The sequence below is a fragment of the Leptinotarsa decemlineata genome, unplaced genomic scaffold (genome assembly GCF_025532065.1).
Source record: "Leptinotarsa decemlineata unplaced genomic scaffold, Ldec_3_MD MMD2_tig00003557_RagTag_RagTag, whole genome shotgun sequence".
Lineage (NCBI taxonomy): Eukaryota > Metazoa > Arthropoda > Insecta > Coleoptera > Chrysomelidae > Leptinotarsa > Leptinotarsa decemlineata.
In genome coordinates, this window is record NW_027412590.1 from 2038224 (window position 1) to 2060294 (window position 22071).

General features: G+C 34.2%; 1 protein-coding gene across 4 annotated transcripts in view; it reads left to right on the forward strand.

Annotated features, from left to right (window-relative positions):
- Nucleotides 1–12417: 12417 nt before the first annotated feature.
- LOC111510561 (equilibrative nucleoside transporter 3) overlaps nucleotides 12418–22071 on the forward strand; it is a 28051-nt gene continuing 18397 nt past the window's right edge. Inside the window, exons 1-5 of one of the 4 annotated variants that reach the window (XM_074178177.1) lie at nucleotides 12418–12650; nucleotides 15420–15559; nucleotides 15622–15868; nucleotides 17158–17208; nucleotides 19921–20355. In XM_074178177.1, the coding sequence (XP_074034278.1) occupies nucleotides 12608–12650; nucleotides 15420–15559; nucleotides 15622–15868; nucleotides 17158–17208; nucleotides 19921–20355 (916 nt within the window). In that variant the 5' untranslated portion in view covers nucleotides 12418–12607. Of the gene's footprint in view, nucleotides 12651–14063; nucleotides 14251–15419; nucleotides 15560–15621; nucleotides 15869–17157; nucleotides 17209–19920; nucleotides 20356–22071 lie in introns of those variants that run through there. The other 3 variants (XM_023166480.2, XM_074178178.1, XM_023166481.2) reach the window with 3 other exon arrangements.

Genomic DNA, 22071 nt, shown 5'->3' on the forward strand with positions numbered 1-22071 from the left:
ATTCAGAGTTTCTGTAAGTCATCTCTTAATATTTCTAATCGAATTAGTAAAATGCCGTTTCCAAAAGAGTGGAATGAAAAACCAAAAGTGTGTGTCTACCCAATGATGATTGCAGGGGCTATTGTGTGCTACTTTTGTCAAATAAGTAGACCTAAGGATTCAATCAATCCATGTACTGGTATGTGTAGTGATTGCGTGTTGCGGATTCAACTATCGCCTCCTTCTCATCCACCGAAGCGAACAAAATCGGATTATCGTCAACAACAGTTACAGTGTCTGAAGTGTTCCGAACCTATAATATTCAACAATATAGGTATCTGTAGAAATATTTGCGGTACCTGTGCTGCCGTTCCAACTCCACTGCAACGTTGTTTGCGTTGTGATACATATTCCATGAATTGTTGGAATCATGTATGCAATGCATGTAGAAGTACTTGGGATCTGTGTGAGAAGGTTGGTCAACTCTACCCCAATAGGAGAATCCATTTTTTTCAATGTTGGTGTTTGACGCACGAGCAACAACTATTGAGGAATAGAGTCAAAGAACGTTCCACATCCACAGAGACATATTAACATTTTTCATTTTATATTTTTTATTATCGTTATTGTCCTCTATTATTAATAAATATATATATATATATATATTTTGAATTTATTTGTATTATTTTCTAACATTTAAAAATACATGCATGCAACACAAAGTTTTCCTCTTAAATGACAAAGATTGTTACATGCGTGAATAGTTTAGTGAGAGAGCGCATGTGCCAGTTGATGAAAGAGCGCATGCGCTAGTTTATTTTCTTCTATAAATGGTGAGGTCTCAGTAACATCATCACCTTTCCTATCCACATTCTATTGCTATCACATATCATTCCTCAGACCTTAATAATCATGAGCTCTATGCCGCTATTGATTGCTGAAGATGGTTCACCACTTATTGATATCGATCAGACTGATTTTGAAAATATTCCAGTATTACATTTATCCAGTCAAGATTCGATAAATGATTTTGATATTAACGACTTCGTTAACTTTGCAGATGTGCCAGAACCAAATGAGCAAATTATTATTGAAAATCCGATCGTTTCGCAATTATCATCACTCAAACACTCTTCATCTACCCTTCCTCTTGGTGTTGATAAGAAATCTAGAACAATCAAGAGGAAGGTTACTAAGGCATCTTCATCGATTGTCACTGACTTTAAAGAAAAGAAAGAATCCAAAAGTGTTGTGCGACAGAAAAAACCCGCAACGAAAAGTGACAGATCGAAGAGGAAGCCAAAAGGTACTCCTAAAGAAATGAAGAGTGATTTGAAAGCTGAACCGCTATCTTCTTTCAGTCCCCTCCATCGGTTTGGGGAAATGAAAAGGAAAGCAAAATACCGTCTTGTAAAGGCACAGATGACTATTGCTGAACTTGAAAAGAGTGAGCGAGCTATTAATGCTAATAATGAAACTCTTGAAGCATTAGATGCCAAGATTGCATTAGCGAAGGTTGAATTGGCTAGAATGTCTAAAGATGCTGATGAACTCCGTTCAAAAATAGGTAAAGATAAGCAATTCCATCAACGTTCGAGAATGCAAGCTCAGGCTGAGCTTGAGCAGTCGACTAAGCTTTATGAGACGGCATTATCAGTGAGAGATAATTGGCAAAAAGAGTTGTATACTGCATTTCAAAGTGACGGCGATTAGTTTTGGGAATGATAATGTGTTTTCAATATCGTGAGTTGAAAAATATAAGCGGGAATGGAGTATACAATTAATTTGGTTTGGTATACACAGAACATTGCGAATGGCTGGGGCAATGTTTACCGCTGCAATATTTTTCAATTCACATACTTATAATTGAAATGAAAACAATAATGAACTTCAATATTACTTTATTCATAAAAGTCACTATTGGATACATTTAAACCATATTTGATTCATCAATCCAAGAATTTTGTTCGCTAGGAAGACCTAACCACTTTACATATACTTTATTTTTTCTTCTCTTCAACACCTTCTCAATCAGATATACGTCAGGATTCTCGGTTCGTAATAACTCTTCTTCGTAAAAACATCCTCTAATCGGCTGTTCATTCATATCTTCAAGATTATAAGTCGTTGGGATGGTTTTATTAATTTTAACAATCTTGAATAGCTCCGTGGTAAAATTCGCAGTGTAAGACTTTTCAAAAATATTTTTGTATTTACTTATACGTACAATATCATTCAATTGGAATTTGGGTTTACTTTGTCTTCCTCCAATTCCATTGATACCCTTGAATTTCAATTTTGTTGTTGAATCAACATTGATGGGTGCCATACCTATTGTACGATGAACTTTATTATTATATCTACTAGTTATAATTGGAAGAATATCAAGCCATTTGTGGTGACCTCTCATCGAAAATTCCTTGTAGAGCCATGCCTTTATTGTACGAATCACTCTTTCTGCTATAGCTGCCTTCTTTGTGCTGAATGTTGAATAATGATTGATATTATATTCTCGCATGAGAGATGAGAAGCTTCTATTAAAAAATTCTTTCCCTTGATCACTTTGTATATGTTTAGGGGAAAATTTGGCTTTCTTCAGTACATATTTCATTGCATTAGTTATTGTACTACCTGTTTTATCTTTAACTGGCACAGTCCATAGATATTTTGAGTAACAATCAATTACTACAAGTATATATCGGTATCCTTTATTACTTTTTGCATAAGGTTGTAGTTCAGCTAGATCTATTTGCCATAGATCTGCAAAACCTTTGATGGTAGTTATTCTTCTACGAAAATTACGTCTTGCAGGTCTATGTAATTCATTAACAACTTGTCGTTTGATATCACTTACTTCATTAGTCATTCTATTTCAATATGATTAAAGAGAAAAAAAGTGATAATGTTACTGCATTGAATGATGATGTGACAGTGATCATTACTTGTGGATATATATTAATATAGTATACCTTCTTCACGTAATTCTTCAATTATTGAAATTATTTCATTATCATGTCCGGTATGTCCAGCTGACTTTGATGCTACCAATAGTCGTAGGCGAGCAACTAACTCTTTCGGTGAATTCCAGTACACATAATTCGCAGGTTTAGAATTATATGTTTTCTCCATTTTCACTCGTTTGAGTGCTCCACCAATTTTACTTCTACTCCTAATTGGATATTGTCGTGAGTCTAATAGTGGTTTGATGACTTCACGAAATTTTTTAGAATTTGTATTTTTAAAACCATTCTTCAGATGATATTGTTTATATGGAGCATTCGTTATTTTCAATATTTTGGAATATACTTGACGAGTTTCTTCATTATCAACATCTTGTGGATTCTTCAAAAAGATCATATCATATAATTCTGGACTACCTGCGCATTCATATTTTTTCACTTTATTAGCATCCCAAAATGAAATGTTTCCATCTTTGAAATGTACCACTAGACTTCCCATTTTCAGCTTTTGTGTAATTGGATCCATACGTACGCCAAATGTTCCATCATATGCTGGATTTCTAGATTTTACATTATTCAAATGTTTCATCAAAACATCTTCACCACTTTCATTCATAACAGGTGAGATGTCAGGATCCGAGGAATCGATGTGGGACGATGATGGTGTTTCGAATAGAGTTGTTCTCATATCGTCTTGAAGTGTGCTCGTGTCACTATTCACAGATGATACACCATCAAAAGATTGTTTTCTTCCTATTGGAGTACTCATGGGATAATTTGAAGTAGATTGAACAGATCCACGATTTGGTGATAACACTGCTGATTTAGAAGTAGCGTTTGATGATAAAACATTCAATGGTTTCATTATGGGCTCATACAATCTTTCAAGTGTCGAACGATTTTTAATATTATCATTCTTGATAGAGTTGAATTTCTGTCTGACAGCTTCTGTTGTCTCTACTAGTTGACGTTTCAAATTCATTTCATTGTTTTTATGTTCAGAATCGTTTTTTGTATTCATAATGCCCTTTTTAAATTATAGCTCAATTCGTTGATGAAGTGACCTCTACAATATTCAGTGATCGAATAAGTTTCAAAAACAAGATCATGGGTATATAAAACTATCGAATCCTTTGCGATATCTACCTTCATCTATTTTTCTATCCTTATCAATTACTAGAAATCCATATTGATCCTCCCAGCATTTAACACACATCAATTGGAATTGTTTGAATGTTACATCGGGTGAAACATGATCTGAATAAATGTGATGTAAATTCGTCTCATCTTGTTTGAACATTATAATGAAATTGGTATTGTCACGCACTAACTGTTTGGGTACCCGTGAATATGTCTGTGCTAGATAAAAACAATCAACATCCTTATGACGTCCCATACAGAAATATGATCTAATAATATCTTGCTTTTCACATATCACATCATCGAAAATGAAAACAGAATTAGGCTTAGCGTCGGAGGGTTCCACTATTTCTGCATTATTGCTGAATGTATAAAAACCTAATCCTTTTATAGGTTCCAAAACACTTCGCAAGTACTGATATTTAGGTTGATTGAGTGACTTCGAATAGAGATACACATTTCTAAATCTCAATCCTTGTGGATGTGTTAATAGTGATATCATTGCATTCGTCTTTCCACAATTTGAAGGTCCTATAATGAGTCCTCGAACTGATGATGGAAGTAGTGGACCATGTCTGAATACTCTCTGTCCATTCAATCCACACCCAAATTTCTCATCTAGATTATCTACAGCAAACTTTTCTTTCTGTTTTACAATGCGCATCGTGCCGTGGTTGGAGACTATACAAATGTTATTAGCTTATTCATTTCAATGTGTACCATCAAACGATACGGACGTATTGAAAGTGATCGTAAAATTAAAAGAGGTTGTGGTTTTGTTAATGATTTAATAAACAAACTTCCTTTCGAATTACATCTACCTGGAGGATATCAATACTGTGGACCGGGTACAAAATTGAAACAACGTTTAGCTCGTAACGATCCTGGAATCAATAAATTAGATATTGAATGCAAAAAACACGATATTCAATATTCTAAGCATCCATCTGATCTTGCAGCAAGACATTTAGCCGACAAAGAACTTGAATACAGCGCTTGGGATAGGGTTAAATCAAAGGACGCGAGTATTGGGGAAAGAGCAGCTGCATTACTTGTCACCAACATTATGAAAGCGAAAAGACATATGGGCATGGGTTGTAGTACCAATAAGAAAAAATGTAAGAGGAAACAATCGAAGAAAAATAATATTAAAAAAGTTGCATTTGGTGCTGGGATAGTCCATAAAGTGCGAAATGTATTGAAGAAAGCTGGTGGGAATCAATTTGTGACGAATAATAGCAAAAAAGCTATAACTGTGGCATTGCAGGCGGCACGTAAATACCTTAAAGCTGCCGGTGGAAAGAAGAAAATCCGCACACCACGCATAATTCCTGTTCCCAAGATCGGTGGACTTTTACCATTGATACCAATTTTTGCTGGACTATCCGCACTAGGAAGTTTGGCGGGAGCCGCTGCTGGTATTACCAAGGCCGTGAATTCGGCAAAAGCCAGCAGAGCGGCTTTGATGGAAGCCAATCGTCACAATAAAACCATGGAGGCTGTAGCATTAGGCAAACGCGGAAGTGGAATATATCTCAAACCATACCGTAAAGGTTTAGGACTATATTTAAAACCATACAAAGCCACAAACAAAACAAAAAACTGATTGAACCCCTACCTCAGAGGCCTCTTACTGATCTCGATCTCAGTTATTATGCACAAAAAATGAAAATTCCACATTTTCGTGGTGTTTTTATGCGTGATAGATTACCATCTTCAGGTCCAAAACAAAACGAGACAGCTATCGTTAATTTAGATGGAATAAGTGGACCAGGAACACATTGGGTGGCATATAAAAAATGTGGGAAAGAAGTCACATATTTCGATAGTTTTGGAGATCTACCCCCACCATTGGAATTGACTCGATTCTTTCGAAAATGTTCGAATGTAAAAATCAAATATAACTATGATCGACAACAGAAATTTAATACAGTTCTCTGTGGTCACTTGTGCTTGCAGTTTCTCTTTAAATAATTTTCCAAATAAAAATGGATTCAACACCAAAACTGGATCGGGAGGCTATCAAGGGAATGGGGTTTTCACTTAGAATGTTTTCAAAATATGGTACCTTGAAAAAAATGGATAAAGTGATGCTTGCAAATATGCCTAAGGAAGTGATACTTGCATGTGTTGCACATGAGATTGCATATGTTTGGGAAAAGTTGCCTAAGCATCTGCAAGATGACATCGATATAATGAAACATAGATATTGTTATGAGCACCACCACGATCAAAATTCAGATTCGGATGTTAATGATGGTCCTATACCTCGAAAATCTATGTGTTGTATTTGTAATATAGAGGATGTGAATATTGGTATCAATAAAAATGATACTTATTACAATACAACACCTTCCAAAAAGTGTAAATTGTCTCAAATGTGCTGTTGCTGTGTACAATAATAAATTGAAATGTGTTTCAAAATATTCATCAGTCATGTCACGAAAGTTCGAGCTACAAGCTGTCGGGACAAGTGTCTTGAGTGCGGATTTTTTTCCACCAATTGAATTGGATAGGAACAGTCGTAATGGATTAGGACTTTTGGGATTCTATGGATGCAATACAATCAATAATATAACTGAAGCTAATAACTCAGTTAGTTTTAGAATCAGTAATGACAACTCATCGATACCCCAAAAGTTGACAATTGAAATTCCATGTGGTGCTTACGAAATAGAAGAGATCAATGCCGTCATACAGAAACATATCATGTTCAGATTGTTTCATGATAAAAAACCAAATGATGTCGTTGCAGATGATATTTTCTATCTACACGCCAATAATAATACATTCAAATGTGAAATGCGATCCAAATATGAAATTGATCTGACACATCCAAATTCTATAGCAGAAATGATGGGGTTCGCTCATGGAATATTTCCACCAAATCAGATACATGAATCATCATTACCAATAAACATTACAACTGTGAGACTTATCCGCTTAGATTGCAATATAATATCAGGTTCATATATAAATGGTGAAGAATCTCACATTCTTTTCTCATTCGATATTGATGTTGAACCTGGCTACAATCTTACTAAAGAACCACACAGTATTATATATATGCCTGTCAGTCCAGAAGGTCGTCAATTGATTCACAACATTACAGTGCGTATTTTGGATGAAAAAAATAACCTTATCGATTTTGGAAGTGAAGAAGAGATTTTCATTATTTTGGAATTGAAGAAAATCGAATAACTGTTGTTATGGGTTTCATTTACAATAGACAAAATCGCATTGAACAATCCCAAACGAGTTGCACTATCAAAAAGAAAGGTGTGCATAAAAAGAAAAGTGTGCATAAAAAGAAGCTCATTCCACAAGTGTATGCTAAACAGTTAGCACATAACGCTCTGTCTGTGAGTGATCTTAAATTTTTGAAATCGATTGGATTGAAAGTGACAAAATAACAATGGTGCTCGAAACAAACAGTGAAAAGTTGAATATATTCAATGAACCAGTGCTCGATCATTCTCTCATAAGTTTACATGAGCACACATATAAGCCCTATGGATCACCGCTATTCAGGAATTCGGATGAAATCAGAATTGCAATCAATAATCAAGATGTTATACTAGATATTGCCGACAGCTTCATTTACATAGAAGGTAAATTCACCCCCAAAGATGTAGCGAAAACATGCTATCTCTCGAATAATGCAATTGCATTTCTCTTTGACGAAATTCGTTATGAAATGGGTGGTGAACAAGTGGCTGTTGTTAGAAAACCTGGGATAACATCTACAATGAAAACCATGATATCATTTGGACAATCTCATGCTAACACATTATTGACATCTGGTTGGGGACTTTCACAATTGAAGCAAGATATCTTGGATACAAACAGTCATGTTTTTAGTGGAAAACTACCACTGAAATATTTGATGGGTTTTGCTGAAGATTACAACAAAAGTATCTTGAATGCCAAACAGGAATTGATTTTGATTATCGCTCGATCATTCAAAAACTCGTATATAGGTGAGGTTGATGCTGATTTGGAAATAAATAAAATCGAATGGAAAATAAGACATATTGTACCAGATGATAAACACAAGCTAAAACTTTTGAGTAGAATAAACAAAAGCGGTCTGAATGCCAAAATCAAGTTGGCGTATCGTATGTGGGACCTCTATGAACTACCATCATTACGTGGGACTTCTTCAGACATATGGGCCATCAAAACAACTAATGCATTGGAAACTCCTCGTTTTGTCATCATCGCATTCCAAAGTACTACCACATCTGAAGATAGAACACAGGATATTACAAAATTCACAACTGCTGATATCAATAGTATTCGAGTATACTTGAATTCTGAAGTTTATCCATATGAGCGTTGGAATTTGAATTTCGATAAAAAACTTGATGCTCCTGCTTATTATGCTTTTGAGAGTTTCCAGCGAAGTTATTATGATAAAGATATGAGTGAACCTCTGATGGACATTGGGCAATTTAGAGAGAATCCACTATTCGTCATCGATTGTTCCCATCAACCGAATGCAACAAAATCATCAACTATTGATATAAAGATTGAGTTTGAGACGAGGAAGACCAAGTTTCCAGACAACACTAAAGTATATGCATTAATTTTGCATGATACAGTTTTAACATACAATGCATTGGATGGTTCAGTTCATAGCAGATATTGACACTTTTTTTCACTCTATCATATACTGTTTTATGATCTTTTTTTTATTTGTAACTGACTTATATCATGTATTGTATTTTATATCATATTTATTGTTTTGTAATCATTTTCTATTGTATTTCATGAGATTTAAATAAATAAAACATGAAAATAATTCAAAGTTTTTTATTTGACATTATTTATGATTCACAGGAACATACAGACTATCTAAAATAACTTCTTCCTCATAATCATCATTTTCGCGACCATCTTCAATTTCCTCTCGATTTTCATCATTCAATTCAAAGTGATGAATAATCCATTCTGGCAAGTATGGTTGGAGGCTATACAGGAATCTTCTTAGGTTCAGTTCAATCATAACCTCACAAAGTTGCCACAATTCCAATTCATTATCCAAAAATTTGTTACAAACTTCTGCACCACTCCAATACTTCTCAGCATCACGAAGGCATAATTCGATTTGTTTTTCATCATAGCATACACTCATATCATAATTATTGCTTGCATGTTCGGCTCCATCACCCAACACCTTCAATTTAGACGACAAATGTTGAACCGATGATTTGAGATCTACAACATCGACCCAATCTTGACTTGCGTACTGCATCCACATCTTTAAATGGTGGAACTGAAATCGAATAAAAAAAAACAATAAGCAACCTCCAATTTTTCAGTGATATAATACTCACATTCCCATTTTACTTGTAGTTACAAAGTGGGTGTATTCAACTAAGTTAGTAATGTTTATATTTCCATATAATTATCATCTAATATATGAATATTAATAAAACAATAAGAAATTCATTATAATTACTATTATTATTCAATCATATTGAATTTGACTAGAGTTAGCGTTTTCACACCAAAAAACTTTGTAAGCTATGACCTAAAGAAATTCGCTATAAATTATTACAATTATTATTCAATCATATTGAATTTAACTAGAGATCGCGTTTTCATGCCAGCAAAACTTTGTTGGCTCTGTCCTAAATACACCATCGTATATTTACCACCTGATGAGTTGATACAAGATATATCGTCATCACTGAATTGCAACGAAATACGTTTTGGTAGCCATGTTTTAAATAATTTATCATTGCTCACATCTTGCAAAGTTAATAAAATTGATTTACCAAATCGTGTAGAATAAGTTGACATATTTTTAATTATGTACACTTCATCAATTGGCAATGATGATAAGGCCTTTTGCTCTAGTATTTCAACCAGCAGACCTGGTGCGTCTGCTGCAACACGTTAACCAACTCAGGTGCTGTGATTGTCGGTTGTCTTTTTGCGGTTAAGACCAAAAATCGGTCTTGAACTGCAGTTGTAGCGCGTCCTCGCCCTGGATGTTGTTCGGCTGAACTGCCAGTTTCACGGAAACGCCGCCACAATAGACTGATAACACTTTGGGAGACCCCCAAACGAAGAGCTATATCATTTTGTCGCATGCCACCTTGAAGAAGCCCTAAAGGTCTATTCATCTCAGCCAATGTTGAAGCACAATATTTCCAGTTCAATTTAGCCGAAAACCTACAGTTTGTAAAAAACTTGATAAAAGATTAGTTACCGTTTTTGGTGGTCGAGTGTACCACTTTAATCGAAATTAAATGACCTCATGCGATAATGACCTCATGTGATGATATATATATATATATATATATATATATATATATATATATATATATATATATATATATATATATATATATATATATATATATATATATATATAAATAAATAGATAAGTACTCTTTGATCATTCCCATATTGATTTCAATTTAAGAGCCACCGGTATACAGCTGTTTCAGCCTATTGGGCATCGTCAGTACCGGGCAGGCGGTCCTCGATTGAAGACAAAATGAGAAAAAACCAAGAAAGTACTTGATAAAAATAGCTGCGTAAACGCAAGCGAAACATAAGTGGAACCACCTATTGGTGTGACACCCAAGTCAACTTGCCAAGTTTTTATGTCAGTGTTGGTGGTTTGACCAATCAACCGACAACTGCGGTAGCAGAAATTTGGGAAGCTAACCTGAAATGCCATCGGAAAACGAATCCACATGTTTCTAGAAATGATATGAAATCTAGAAAGGTTAATGCAGTCAAGCTGCTGGAAAATAATTCCATGACCAATCAACCAATCAACCAAACCACCATATATATATATATATATATATATATATATATATATATATATATATATATATATATATATATATATATATATATATATATATATATATATATCTGTTTAGAATATAGTAAGGTGCGTTTACTGCGGCCCTTACGTTCGCGTTCATAAACGATTATATCTTCTTTCTGTATGTTTGTGCGCACTGGCCTCAGGCAGTGCAGGCATACAGTATTATGGGCATCAGCAACTTCACTTACAACCCCATGTTGCTTCTGCGTCCTATAATTGGTGCCAGGCGTTGTCTGCCATGTCTAGCCATTCCGATTATCTGCCGTACGTGAGACTGAAATGTTAGTTTTCTGTCTAGGATGACCCCCAGGTATGTCGCTTGGTTGGTCCACGAAATCTCTTGTCCGTTGAAGGTGACGTTGCCTTCCGGTTGTACTCGCCTGCGAGTGAAGAGAATCGCCTGACTCTTGTCAGGGTGTATACTGATCTTCTACAGGTTGGCCAACTCCTCTAATCTGTCTGCCTGTTGCTGCAAGTATCCCGTGACATGCGCTTGGCTCGTGGATCTCGCCAGTATTTTTTTTTATTTCTATCATGGTCCAGTTTTATTCAGTCTTGTGTCAGTTCGCACAAGAAACAATTCCAATCTCAATAAATTGGAAAAATCAATCAAAATATTCATTATGTTCAATACCAAACTTCTCGATTTATTCGGCTAAACGATGTTCAGCAAGCTCTTCATCATTTCCCATATTCATCAATTCTGTATGTATATAGGTATAGATATAAGATAGTTACATATAATTGAATACCCTGAGTGGTAGATGGAAAGCGCAATACAAATACTTTAGTTACTTAGGTGCATCCATCCTCACACCGAGGGTGATGAAACTGTATACTCGTATTTAAACTGTAAAAATGATGACCTATAAATAAATTTTGAAATCTTGAATTTGGGTTTGGGTTAGGTTTAACTGGAAGAACAGATGATAGTCTGCACCTTCCGGTGCCAATTGCCATACTCAATCTCGCCCATTTCCTTTTTTCAATTCACTTATACGATTGTAACTGAAAATTATCAAAATATCTTTATTAGTATTATTATATATGAATATTCCGCCACTAGAATCAATGGTAATAATGAAGGAATGGTTTCAACTGACGAAAAACTACTCAAAAGGCAGTTTATTGAAACATTATCAGAAAAGTACCAAAGTAACTGAATTTTTCAGCTTGTTCGTAGCATGTGATATTTGAGTGCGATATAAGATTATAATTAAAATATTCACCTTCTGTAGTAACATTTTGTTCATTCATAACGAAACTTTGTGTACTCGTTTATGTGTTTCTGTTTTATTTGAATGAACATTATCGCACACTTATATTATTACATGAATATAATATCTACTGTAACAACGGTGGTCATATGTGGGGAAATACTTTCTATAGTTTGGAAAAGAGCGATACACCTGAAAGTAGAATCAGAAATCACATTATTATAAACATCATTTCAGAAGTGAATGATGAGTAGAAAAAAATAGACACGATACTTATGCACTTGTTGATACAGTTCATTATAATACATTGTTTTCAGATATGGAAGTAATGGTTTTACCCATAAATGAGGCCAATCATTCATTCAGTTAGCAAGTCTCATCATTCATTCCAATGATCTTTCTTCATCGAATTCAATAACTCAATTAATTTATTCAATCTAGCATTGTAATTATTTATGGAAGGATTCAAAGAGGAAGCCGATGTGCGATTCATAAAAAGTAAGTAGTTGAATAGTTTATATCTATAGAAAGACCCGCCTCAGTGCGAAAGCCAAATAATGATTCCAGAGGCAAATTCTTGATTCTTTCAGTTACACTATTGCAATTTTCGTAGGGATCTATAATTCATTTCTGAAAATGGAACAGAGCCGGGTTGTTTGATGATCATGTAAATTTTGATAGGTAAAAGAATTTTCAGAATATTTGAAGTAGTTTTTGAATTTCTCCATTACAAAAAGCACATCAAAAATAGAATCTATTCTTTTCACAATATTCGTAGAGGAGTTTGAATGAGTGAAAAATAAAATTCCAAATGGCAATGTTCTGTTCAATTCATCGTGTTTTTCATCGTCATTTCAATTCTCGTTACTCTTGAACATGAATATGCATTTATTCAGTAACCAAATTTGTAGCCAAATGAACTGAAAATTAGTTTCATAATTTTTCTTCCCAACAAATATTTGGCGTGATAATTCGAATGTACATATTTTTTTTGTCATATACCGATTGAACTGAAGCAAGTGTAGTGTAGTGAATGAGTACGGTACCCAGATCGGTTAGGTCAAACAGAGAATTCAAAATTCTGAGAAGTATTATTTGGGGTTCTTATGTTCAAAAATAGTTTTGGTCGAATATCAACCATATACAGACAGCAATCAGTTACACCTTTATTATATGTGTTGAATCTCACTTTGGAAATATAAGTTTTTGAAAATTCAATTATTCCGAAAAAGGAAAACAGAACTGTGTTCCCTTGAGTTATAGATTACAAAATATAACGGAACAAACTTGTAACTTGAATGCATTTCTAATGTAACTATAACTGATTCATTCCGACACGCAGGGCGTATTCCTAAGAAAATGATTGATTACATATTCTGATATTGGAAAAGAAAAAAATTAATGTTTTTGTGTCGTTTGGGAACCGAGTATACCCGGATGTCGATTCAGCATAAGTCATCATTGACATTGATCTTGTTCATCAATGTCACCTTGAGTATGAATAGAGAAGGTCAATAAAAACATATAATAACTCCCTTCATATTCAAAAAGTTGATGCTATGCGACAAATTCTTATGACTGGGAATGGAAAACTAAGAAATGTATTACAATGTTCAGGTAGATTTTTTTTCCTCTGAAATTTCGTCTCTAGGACTAGGTCTTCGACTTGGAAAAATACTGGTTCCAGAGGTCTGAAAGGTCTGGGTGGAGGGAACGGAGGGTAGTTTGAGTCTTCAATGACTAGGTTTTCGTTGCGCTTCCTTCTGCATTGACAGATGAAGTATGAAATTATTAGTACAACGATGAGTGTGTTGATAAAATGAGTAAACCATGATTGCCAAATTGATCGAGAAGGTTTGATATCTTCGGGAGAGGGTATTTGTCATCTAGTCAGTTCATTCAACATCCGGTAGTCGACAACTTCTCACCATTTCTGTTTTTCAGATGCGTCAATTTTTTTTTGTAACAACCCACACTGAGGTGACCAGAGATGAATAAAAGGGCGTATGATTCCGTCTTTTAACATTTCATTCATTTGTGTTTCGAGTTCCTCTTCTTGGATTTGGGGTCATTCGAAAATGTCGTCAATTTCTGCAGTGTAGGTTTCTGGATTTGATGTGATTTGGTATTTTGTTTTTGAGTTTTGAGGTGTTACTGAAATGTTTTCAACATCCGATACTATGAGGAGAGGTATTGTTTTCGAATATGTTATTAATTATCTGTTGATATATATACCATTATAATGTGATCTATTCAAACCCAATTACCAATACTGAACTTGTTTTCTTAGAAACCGAACGATCATTGTTAGCTCTTTTGTTTATAGTTTTTTCAATTATTGGCATACCTCAGACATCATTCAAAAATTTAGATAATAAGATAATTTTTTGCAATCCCTAATTCAAAGTGTATTTCTCCTGAATCAGTTTTGGTCAAAATTCGATGTATTGAATTGACTAAATTACTGATATGCTATTTACCTATGTGAAATCAAATGAAATTCACTTTTTCTTAAGAAATATGTATGGTGAGTGACAGGTCCGTATTTGAAAAAAAAGGTGATGGTGGCCGTAGTCATTCATTAATCATTTCATCATTCTACTATATTTCGAATACAATGAAATCTTCTCTCCATTCTTTATATTTTCTGAAATGAACGGAAGGCAGTATTTTTAGTTTTCCCTGTATAACTCGAGAAGGACAGAAGTCTCTGCAAATTTTTCTTCACGATGGTTGATTTTTTTGCACAAGATAAAAGAAACGGCCTGTACAGCTGATACAGTAATCAAGAAACAATTTATTGTGAGAATTTCACTGAACCATTTCACGAAAAACGCGTTTTAGTAAAACTGTTCAATGAAAATCTCACAATAAAGTATTTCTTGAAACAAACACTTTCGTGGAGGATAGTACCTTCTGATTAGATCAAGTAGGTATGATGACCACATTAGGTTACTTTGGAATATATTCTTCGAAAACCAATATGAACTACGGTCTCCAAATTGAGCCTAAGTTTTTTTGCTTTCAAAAGTGTCCCATCATTCGACTGCTATAAAACAATTGAAGTACACTGTTCTTGTGTACAGTTATTGTGACCATTAGTTAACTTTTTTTTTAATTTATGATTATATGGAAGTTCAAATTGAAAATCTAAAAATCTTTTCGAAGTGAAAGCTTGTACCGTTATATCTCAAGTAGCCTTTCACACAGTGTCGTTTGATTATCGATATACCAATTTCCTGAAAAATAAGTACCTTTTTCTTTCAGTGTCGGTTATTTCTGTTCGACAGCCGGAAAATGGAACTCCACCCACACCTGGAGACAAATATAACATAGTGTACATGCTTTTCTTTTTCTTTGGATTGGGAGGAGTATTACCCAATGTTTATTTCATGACTGCGACTGACGTACGTATATGATATTGATTGTAGGTAATGTTTCTTGGAAGGTAACTTGATTTTTTCCTTAGTACTGGATGTATAAATTTCGAGATCCAACTCAAGAGAACTATGATTCCCACAAAAGAAATCAGTTGCAAGCAAATTTCATGGGTATTTCAGCGACAATACATTCTGTTCCAGGTTTGGTGACAACTATGATATTGACAAGATATGGACATAAAATTCACATCCGAATAAGAATTTTAGTGTCACTGATCGCTATAGTTGTCATTTACATTTTATTCACTGCATTCGTTGTAGTCAATACAGATTCATGTGAGTACAATTTAAGTTGAATTGTTAAACAATATTTTCAGAAAATAATATCAGCTCTTTACCTCTCTTCTTTGTGTATAAAAACAAAACACGTTTTCGATTATTTCTCCCGCATACATATCTGAGGAATGTACTCTCCCTAAGAATACTCAATGATGAATAAATTACAAACATACAAGATGAAATGAAATTTCCAAAATGACTTGAAACTATAATATCTAGCATGAAATAAATCCAAAAAAAAGACTTTTTCTAATTACCTGAACTGCAGTACTGAGATTTTTTCAATTTCATAAGTAGCAATGACAGTTTGATCAGTTCATACAAAAAAACTGACATTTCGAATTCAAATTAGTTTCACTGTCGTTTTGATGAGTTCAATATTGTACATTGATCATTTGGAATTTCCTACTGAATGTGAAATTATACAGTTTTGATTCTGAAATTACTGGAGACTTGAGACAGCTTTGCACAGGTAGCAGAACATATATGATAGGTATATGCATACATTCTGTCAAAGTTTTTTGTTTCACAGTTGGTAACTGATGATAATGACCTCTGTCATGGATTCACTCAAAAAAGTGTAACAACAAATATCGATTTTAATTTTTAAGTAGGTGCATACATAGGTATATACCTGAAGACAACCGAAAACGTAAATGATACAGTTTTTTGAGTGATATACTACGTGAAACAAAACCAACGCAATTGTAACCCTTTTTATTGTTTGAATAGAAATCGTAATTGACATGGAATACTAGGAGTAACTATTATCATGAGAATGAATGTTACATTCTTCTATGTACTTTCTAATAACCAGATAATATTTCACCATTATTTAGAATATAGACATCATCTCAGACTTTTTTAGAGAACTACAACAGGATAATGATATGTTCTGCTACGTCTCAAAAGAGAAATGAGCTGCTCTCCGGGCAGTTTCACTGCTCAGCTTCCTCACGGAAAATGTCGATATATTTCAACCATTTCAATCAACCTTTCTCTTGAATCACTTACTCCACAGTTGAAAACCATAAGACTATTCGTTGGTACTTGTTGAGTTCATTTCATTCAAATCAAACAGGCATGTATCGATACTATCACGGCAGCAATCCATTTATTCTAATTCGTTCCATTTTTATTTGATTACTAATCCAAATCTACATGCTCCCTCCAATTTCATGAAGATTTGGGAAAAAAAATACTGCCAACCCTTCAATCGGTATTTTTACATAAGTGTGAACTCATTAAATATGTAGATTTTTTTAAATACTTGGATTATTTTTTAGGGCAATTAGCATTCTTCGTTTTGACCTTGGTGGTATCAACTTCAATATGTGGTAAGTGATAATTTAGCGGTTTTAATCATACATAGGATATGAACTCAGAAACTTCCCAGTCGAATATTATATGTTATTGGGAATAACATTAAAAGTCGAATCGACACATACATTTTTTTACACTTTCAGTTTCAGAGAATGTGTTCAGCCCACACCTTTGAATCCCTCACTTGCGGTAAATATTACCTTAAAATTTTGAATCTGCAAAAAATGGCCCAAGTAAGGGAAAAACGTTCATCAGGTTTTTATCCGAATATGAATGTTCGTTATTCTAGTAGAAATGGTTGAGAGGGCTAAATCGCTAACCCGTGATGCTTTTGACTTCATTATCTTTCACAACATGTAAATGTAATAAAATTATAACGACAGAGAATCTGCACAATTGTTTTGGTACGAAAATTTAATAATTGATAGACTTGTAATATTTTTAACTCATGCTCGTCAGATATGATGAGTTGATTGAAAACTGAAAATATTTTGTGACAAAATAAACTCCGCTTTGATGCCAAGGGGGGGGAGTTGAAAAAAAGCATTGAAAATGTAGAATATAGTTAGTAAAGACACGCCCGAAGAAGTCATTGCATGACGAAACATGTGTTGCTTTTTTGTAAAAGTGTTTTTTGAATACGTCAGTTATGGATTTTTATCAAGTATTGGACAATTCCATCTAATATGATAAATGAATTTTCAACAACATATCAATCCTCTATTTAAGCGGTGCTTGATGTGACACACTGTATACTAAAAACTTGCTGCTGACTTGTTATTCTGGTACCATTAGTATCAATTCCAATCATTCAACTAACTAGTCATTTTTCAATAGAAAAATCTCCTTTTTCTCGATCGAAACAAGACGGGACGAAAATATATTTTGGCAATATTTCTTGCTCGTTTCTTTTGTAGCCCTCAAAAACTTTGGTCAGTTCGTAGACGTTTACAAATCTATCATTAATTTTCTCCGGATCCTTCGAATCCAAACTGAAGAAAATAGAGAGTATAAAGAACCGATGGTGTAAATTGAATGGAATTAAAAAACAAAATTTGTTGCTATATCGATGCTAATTAGTTGCTAAAACGTTAATTTTGTTGCTCGAACCGATCGCGAAAAATAGTCAACAGTCGTGGCTTCCTGATAAGAGAGCGTGAAACTGACTTAAATTTGAATTGATGGATCAAAGAAATGGAGATGCACTTGTTTTCAATTTGTTGGTGTGAGATGCTACAAAAAAAATGTATTCGATATCTTTCAGCGAACTCAAATGAAAAAGTGTCCACCATAGCTTAACTCTCGATTTTGTTGTTTTAAAACTTGAATACTCATTTTTTGCTCCTCATAAAATGCACTTATTGAGTGCAGAGAGTCAGCAACAAAATAAAAACTGAAAGTAGGAAGAGTTCAGAGATCGGTATACCTACGAACGGGCCACGCTAGCTCAACTCTCGATTTTTCCATAAAAAAACTTTCCATAATAATTTGTTGCTCCTCATAGAATGCATGCACTGACCGAATAGAGAGATTCAGCAACAAAAGTAAAACCTGGAGTCGGAAAAGATTGAGACTAATAAACCTACAAGCCCGTCATGCTAGCTCAACTCTCTATGTTTTCGTGAAAAATTGTCTTTAATAATTTGTTGCTCTTCATAAAACGCACGGACCCAGTGCAGACAGTCCGGCTACGCCAACTCAACTCTCGATTGTTTGGTGTTGAACTTGAAATAATATTTGTTGCTCCTCATAGAATGCACTGAGTACAGAGAGTCAGCAACAATATGGAAACTGGAAGTCGGAAGAGTTCAGAGATCGATGTACCTATAAACAGGCCACGCTAGATTGACTCTTGATTTTTGCGTAAAAAATTTCTCATAATAATTCTTTGTTGCTCGTGAAATGAACTGTTTGAGTACAGAAAGTCAACATCAATATAGAAACCGAAAGTCGGAAGAGTTTGGAGATAGATATACTTAAAAACTGTTCAAACTAGATCCACTGTCGATGTTTCCGTATGAAACTTTGATTAATAACTTGTTGCTGCTCTCAAAATGAACTATCTGAGTACAGAGAGTCAGCCATGAAATGAAAACCGGAAGTTGGGAGAGGTTGAAGACGTAAAATCTGGCCACGCGAAATGTCGAAAATAATTTTATCTCAACAGCATAAATAATATTTAGACATATAATAACTGACTTAGAGTTACTTAAAATCTTACGAAATGAGAAATAGTAAAAAAAGGACTCCAAAAGCACTATCAGTACCGTGAATGGTTGTATAACAAGCAACAAATTATTATTCTACAAGTTCCATACGGAAAGTCTAGAGTTAAGCTAGCGTTGCCGGTTTGTCGGTATACCGGTCGCTGAACTCTTTCAACTTCTGGTTTCTATTTTGTTCATTTAAAGAGCAGCAACAAATGAGTAAGCAATGTTTCTTATGAAAAAATCGAGAGTTAAACTACCGGTCTCTGAACTCTTTTAAAATCCAGTTTCAATTTTGTTGCTGACTATCTGCATTCAGTCAGTGTTTTTCATGAGGAGCAAAAAATTATTATAAAAAGGATTTTACGAAAAAGTCGAGAGTTGAGCTAGCGTGGCCTGTTCGTAGTTTAATCAGTCTTCAAACTTTTTCGACTTTCTGTTTGAATTCTTTTTTCAACTCCGTGGAATTTACACTGCCAGTTTTTCAGACCTATAAAATATTCACATATCTGTTTTAAGTATTGCAGATAATCTTCCAATTCAGTAATTTGGCGTTGATATCAAGATTTCCCAATGAATATTTGAAAAGTCAAATGTATGGAACAAGTTCGTCAGGTATCATTAGTGCAGTTATACAAATAATATGCTTGGCAATAGGTGAAACTCCGACAGAAAGTGCATTGATTTATTTTTCAACTGGAACATTCATATTAACGGTTACATTGATTCTGGCATATGTAAGCAAAAATCTCCCTTTTTTCCAATATTATTTGGGGGATGCTGTGGCAGATGTAAAAAAACCTGTGCATACCTTGACCGAAATGAAAGAAGTAACTATAAGAATTTGGCCTTTGATAGGGATGATGTTTGTTGCCATTGCGACCATGTGCATCTCACATTCGAATATAACCAACCTTGTGGTTTCTGAGTGTTATGGAGAGAATCAGTGGTGTGGTAAGTGGAATGGAATATTTCAATTGTTTTTAAAGAATATAGTAATATTTCTGACGATTTTGATGTATTGGAAAATTATATTGCATATACTTCATCCATTGGAGTTTTCAAGTTAAAAATATTCCGAATGATATCAATGTATCCAATATTTTGTATCAACAATATATTGTTTGCATACTGGTATCGCGTCATTTAATGAAGTGGGTTTATCTTGGCATGGAATTTTTCAACTCTCTTTTAATCATTATGAAGTATCAATTTCTGTATCTAATCACAGTCATCATTTCAACTGGAAATAATTGAAACATGAGTAATCTTATAATAGCCTTGAAGCATAATTGTTTTGATCGAAAAGATTATCAGTTGAAATGTATTCTTATGAGTATCCATACATGGAAAAGGGAAATGTTTCGATATTATACCGATACAGTTCGGAGCTGAAATGATAAACTCTTTGAAATGTCTTCAATTGAAAAGTATTGCCAATAAGGTAAAAAAAACTGCTTTCAAATTTTCAGGATATTCCTTATTAACATATTTATATGTGGAGAGGTTATTTTTAAGAAGATTTCAAGAAACTGAACATATGAACTGAAGAAACACCCAACGTCGGGAATACTGAGTGCAAAAATTTCAACTGAACATTTCCATATTAGTTACTTTGTTATGCTATTAGATTTTTTTTGGAACATGTTTTAGTTTAATGTGTATCGAAAGACATTTTCAGCTGCACATCATAATTGATGCAGGAATTGCACTGACATATTCTTAAGTGAAAAGTGATATGTCACTGCTTTTTTTAGAGCACAAAATTATTTCTGAAATCTCAATTACTCCTTTGAAGAAGCTAATCCTCTAATTGATTTTTGGTTGATGTTCAGTGTTTGCATGTGAAATTCAACGTTGACCCACGTTCCGAAGGAAGAAGTAACAACATTTTTCTTAGCTATACAACAGATGTTACTTTTAGAAGACGAATTTTTGTATCTAGCCAGATCACCCTGCACGTCATCTTGATTTCAGACAGGTTGGAACCTGGCTCTCTTACCCTTTGGACTGATGTTTGCCAGAAGGACAAACGGGTCATAACTGATGGTGAGTGTTGATGGTATGGCAGCATGAATGTCCTCAGACATCAGTACCGCCCTTCACGGTGTACCGATCATGATGTGAACATCGCTTCTTATATGCCCAGGCAACCAGTCGCTTTCAACAACTGATTTATTACCTTGTGGATGCATGTATATGAACACTGAGAATAATACAACGAAAATGATCCCTCCATATGCAGGGTTGTCAAATTCGAGTCTATGAATAAAAATATCGGAAATTATGAGATATTGAAGTTAAATTCTGATAGAGTGGACTGTTTCAAAGCACTTTTGAATAATGTTGCAGTAATTGTCATTAGCAGAATGGATAAACAGAATAAACTGAAAAATTTAGAATGTTTTCAGCTATAATATCCCAAGGACATTGATAACTAACGAAATAATTTTATCACAGTTTTCGAAAGCACGTTATTTGGTAACATCCCGACGCCGAAGGCGGAGGGATGTTACTTAAAATAACGTGCTTGAGGAAGTTGTGATAAAATTATGAGTTATTTATCAATGTTCGAGGGATATTCGGTGAGAAAATTTTTTGCAATTCGAACAAAATTATTTATTGAACACACAGTTATTAAAAGAACAATTCGTATAATGATATTCCGTT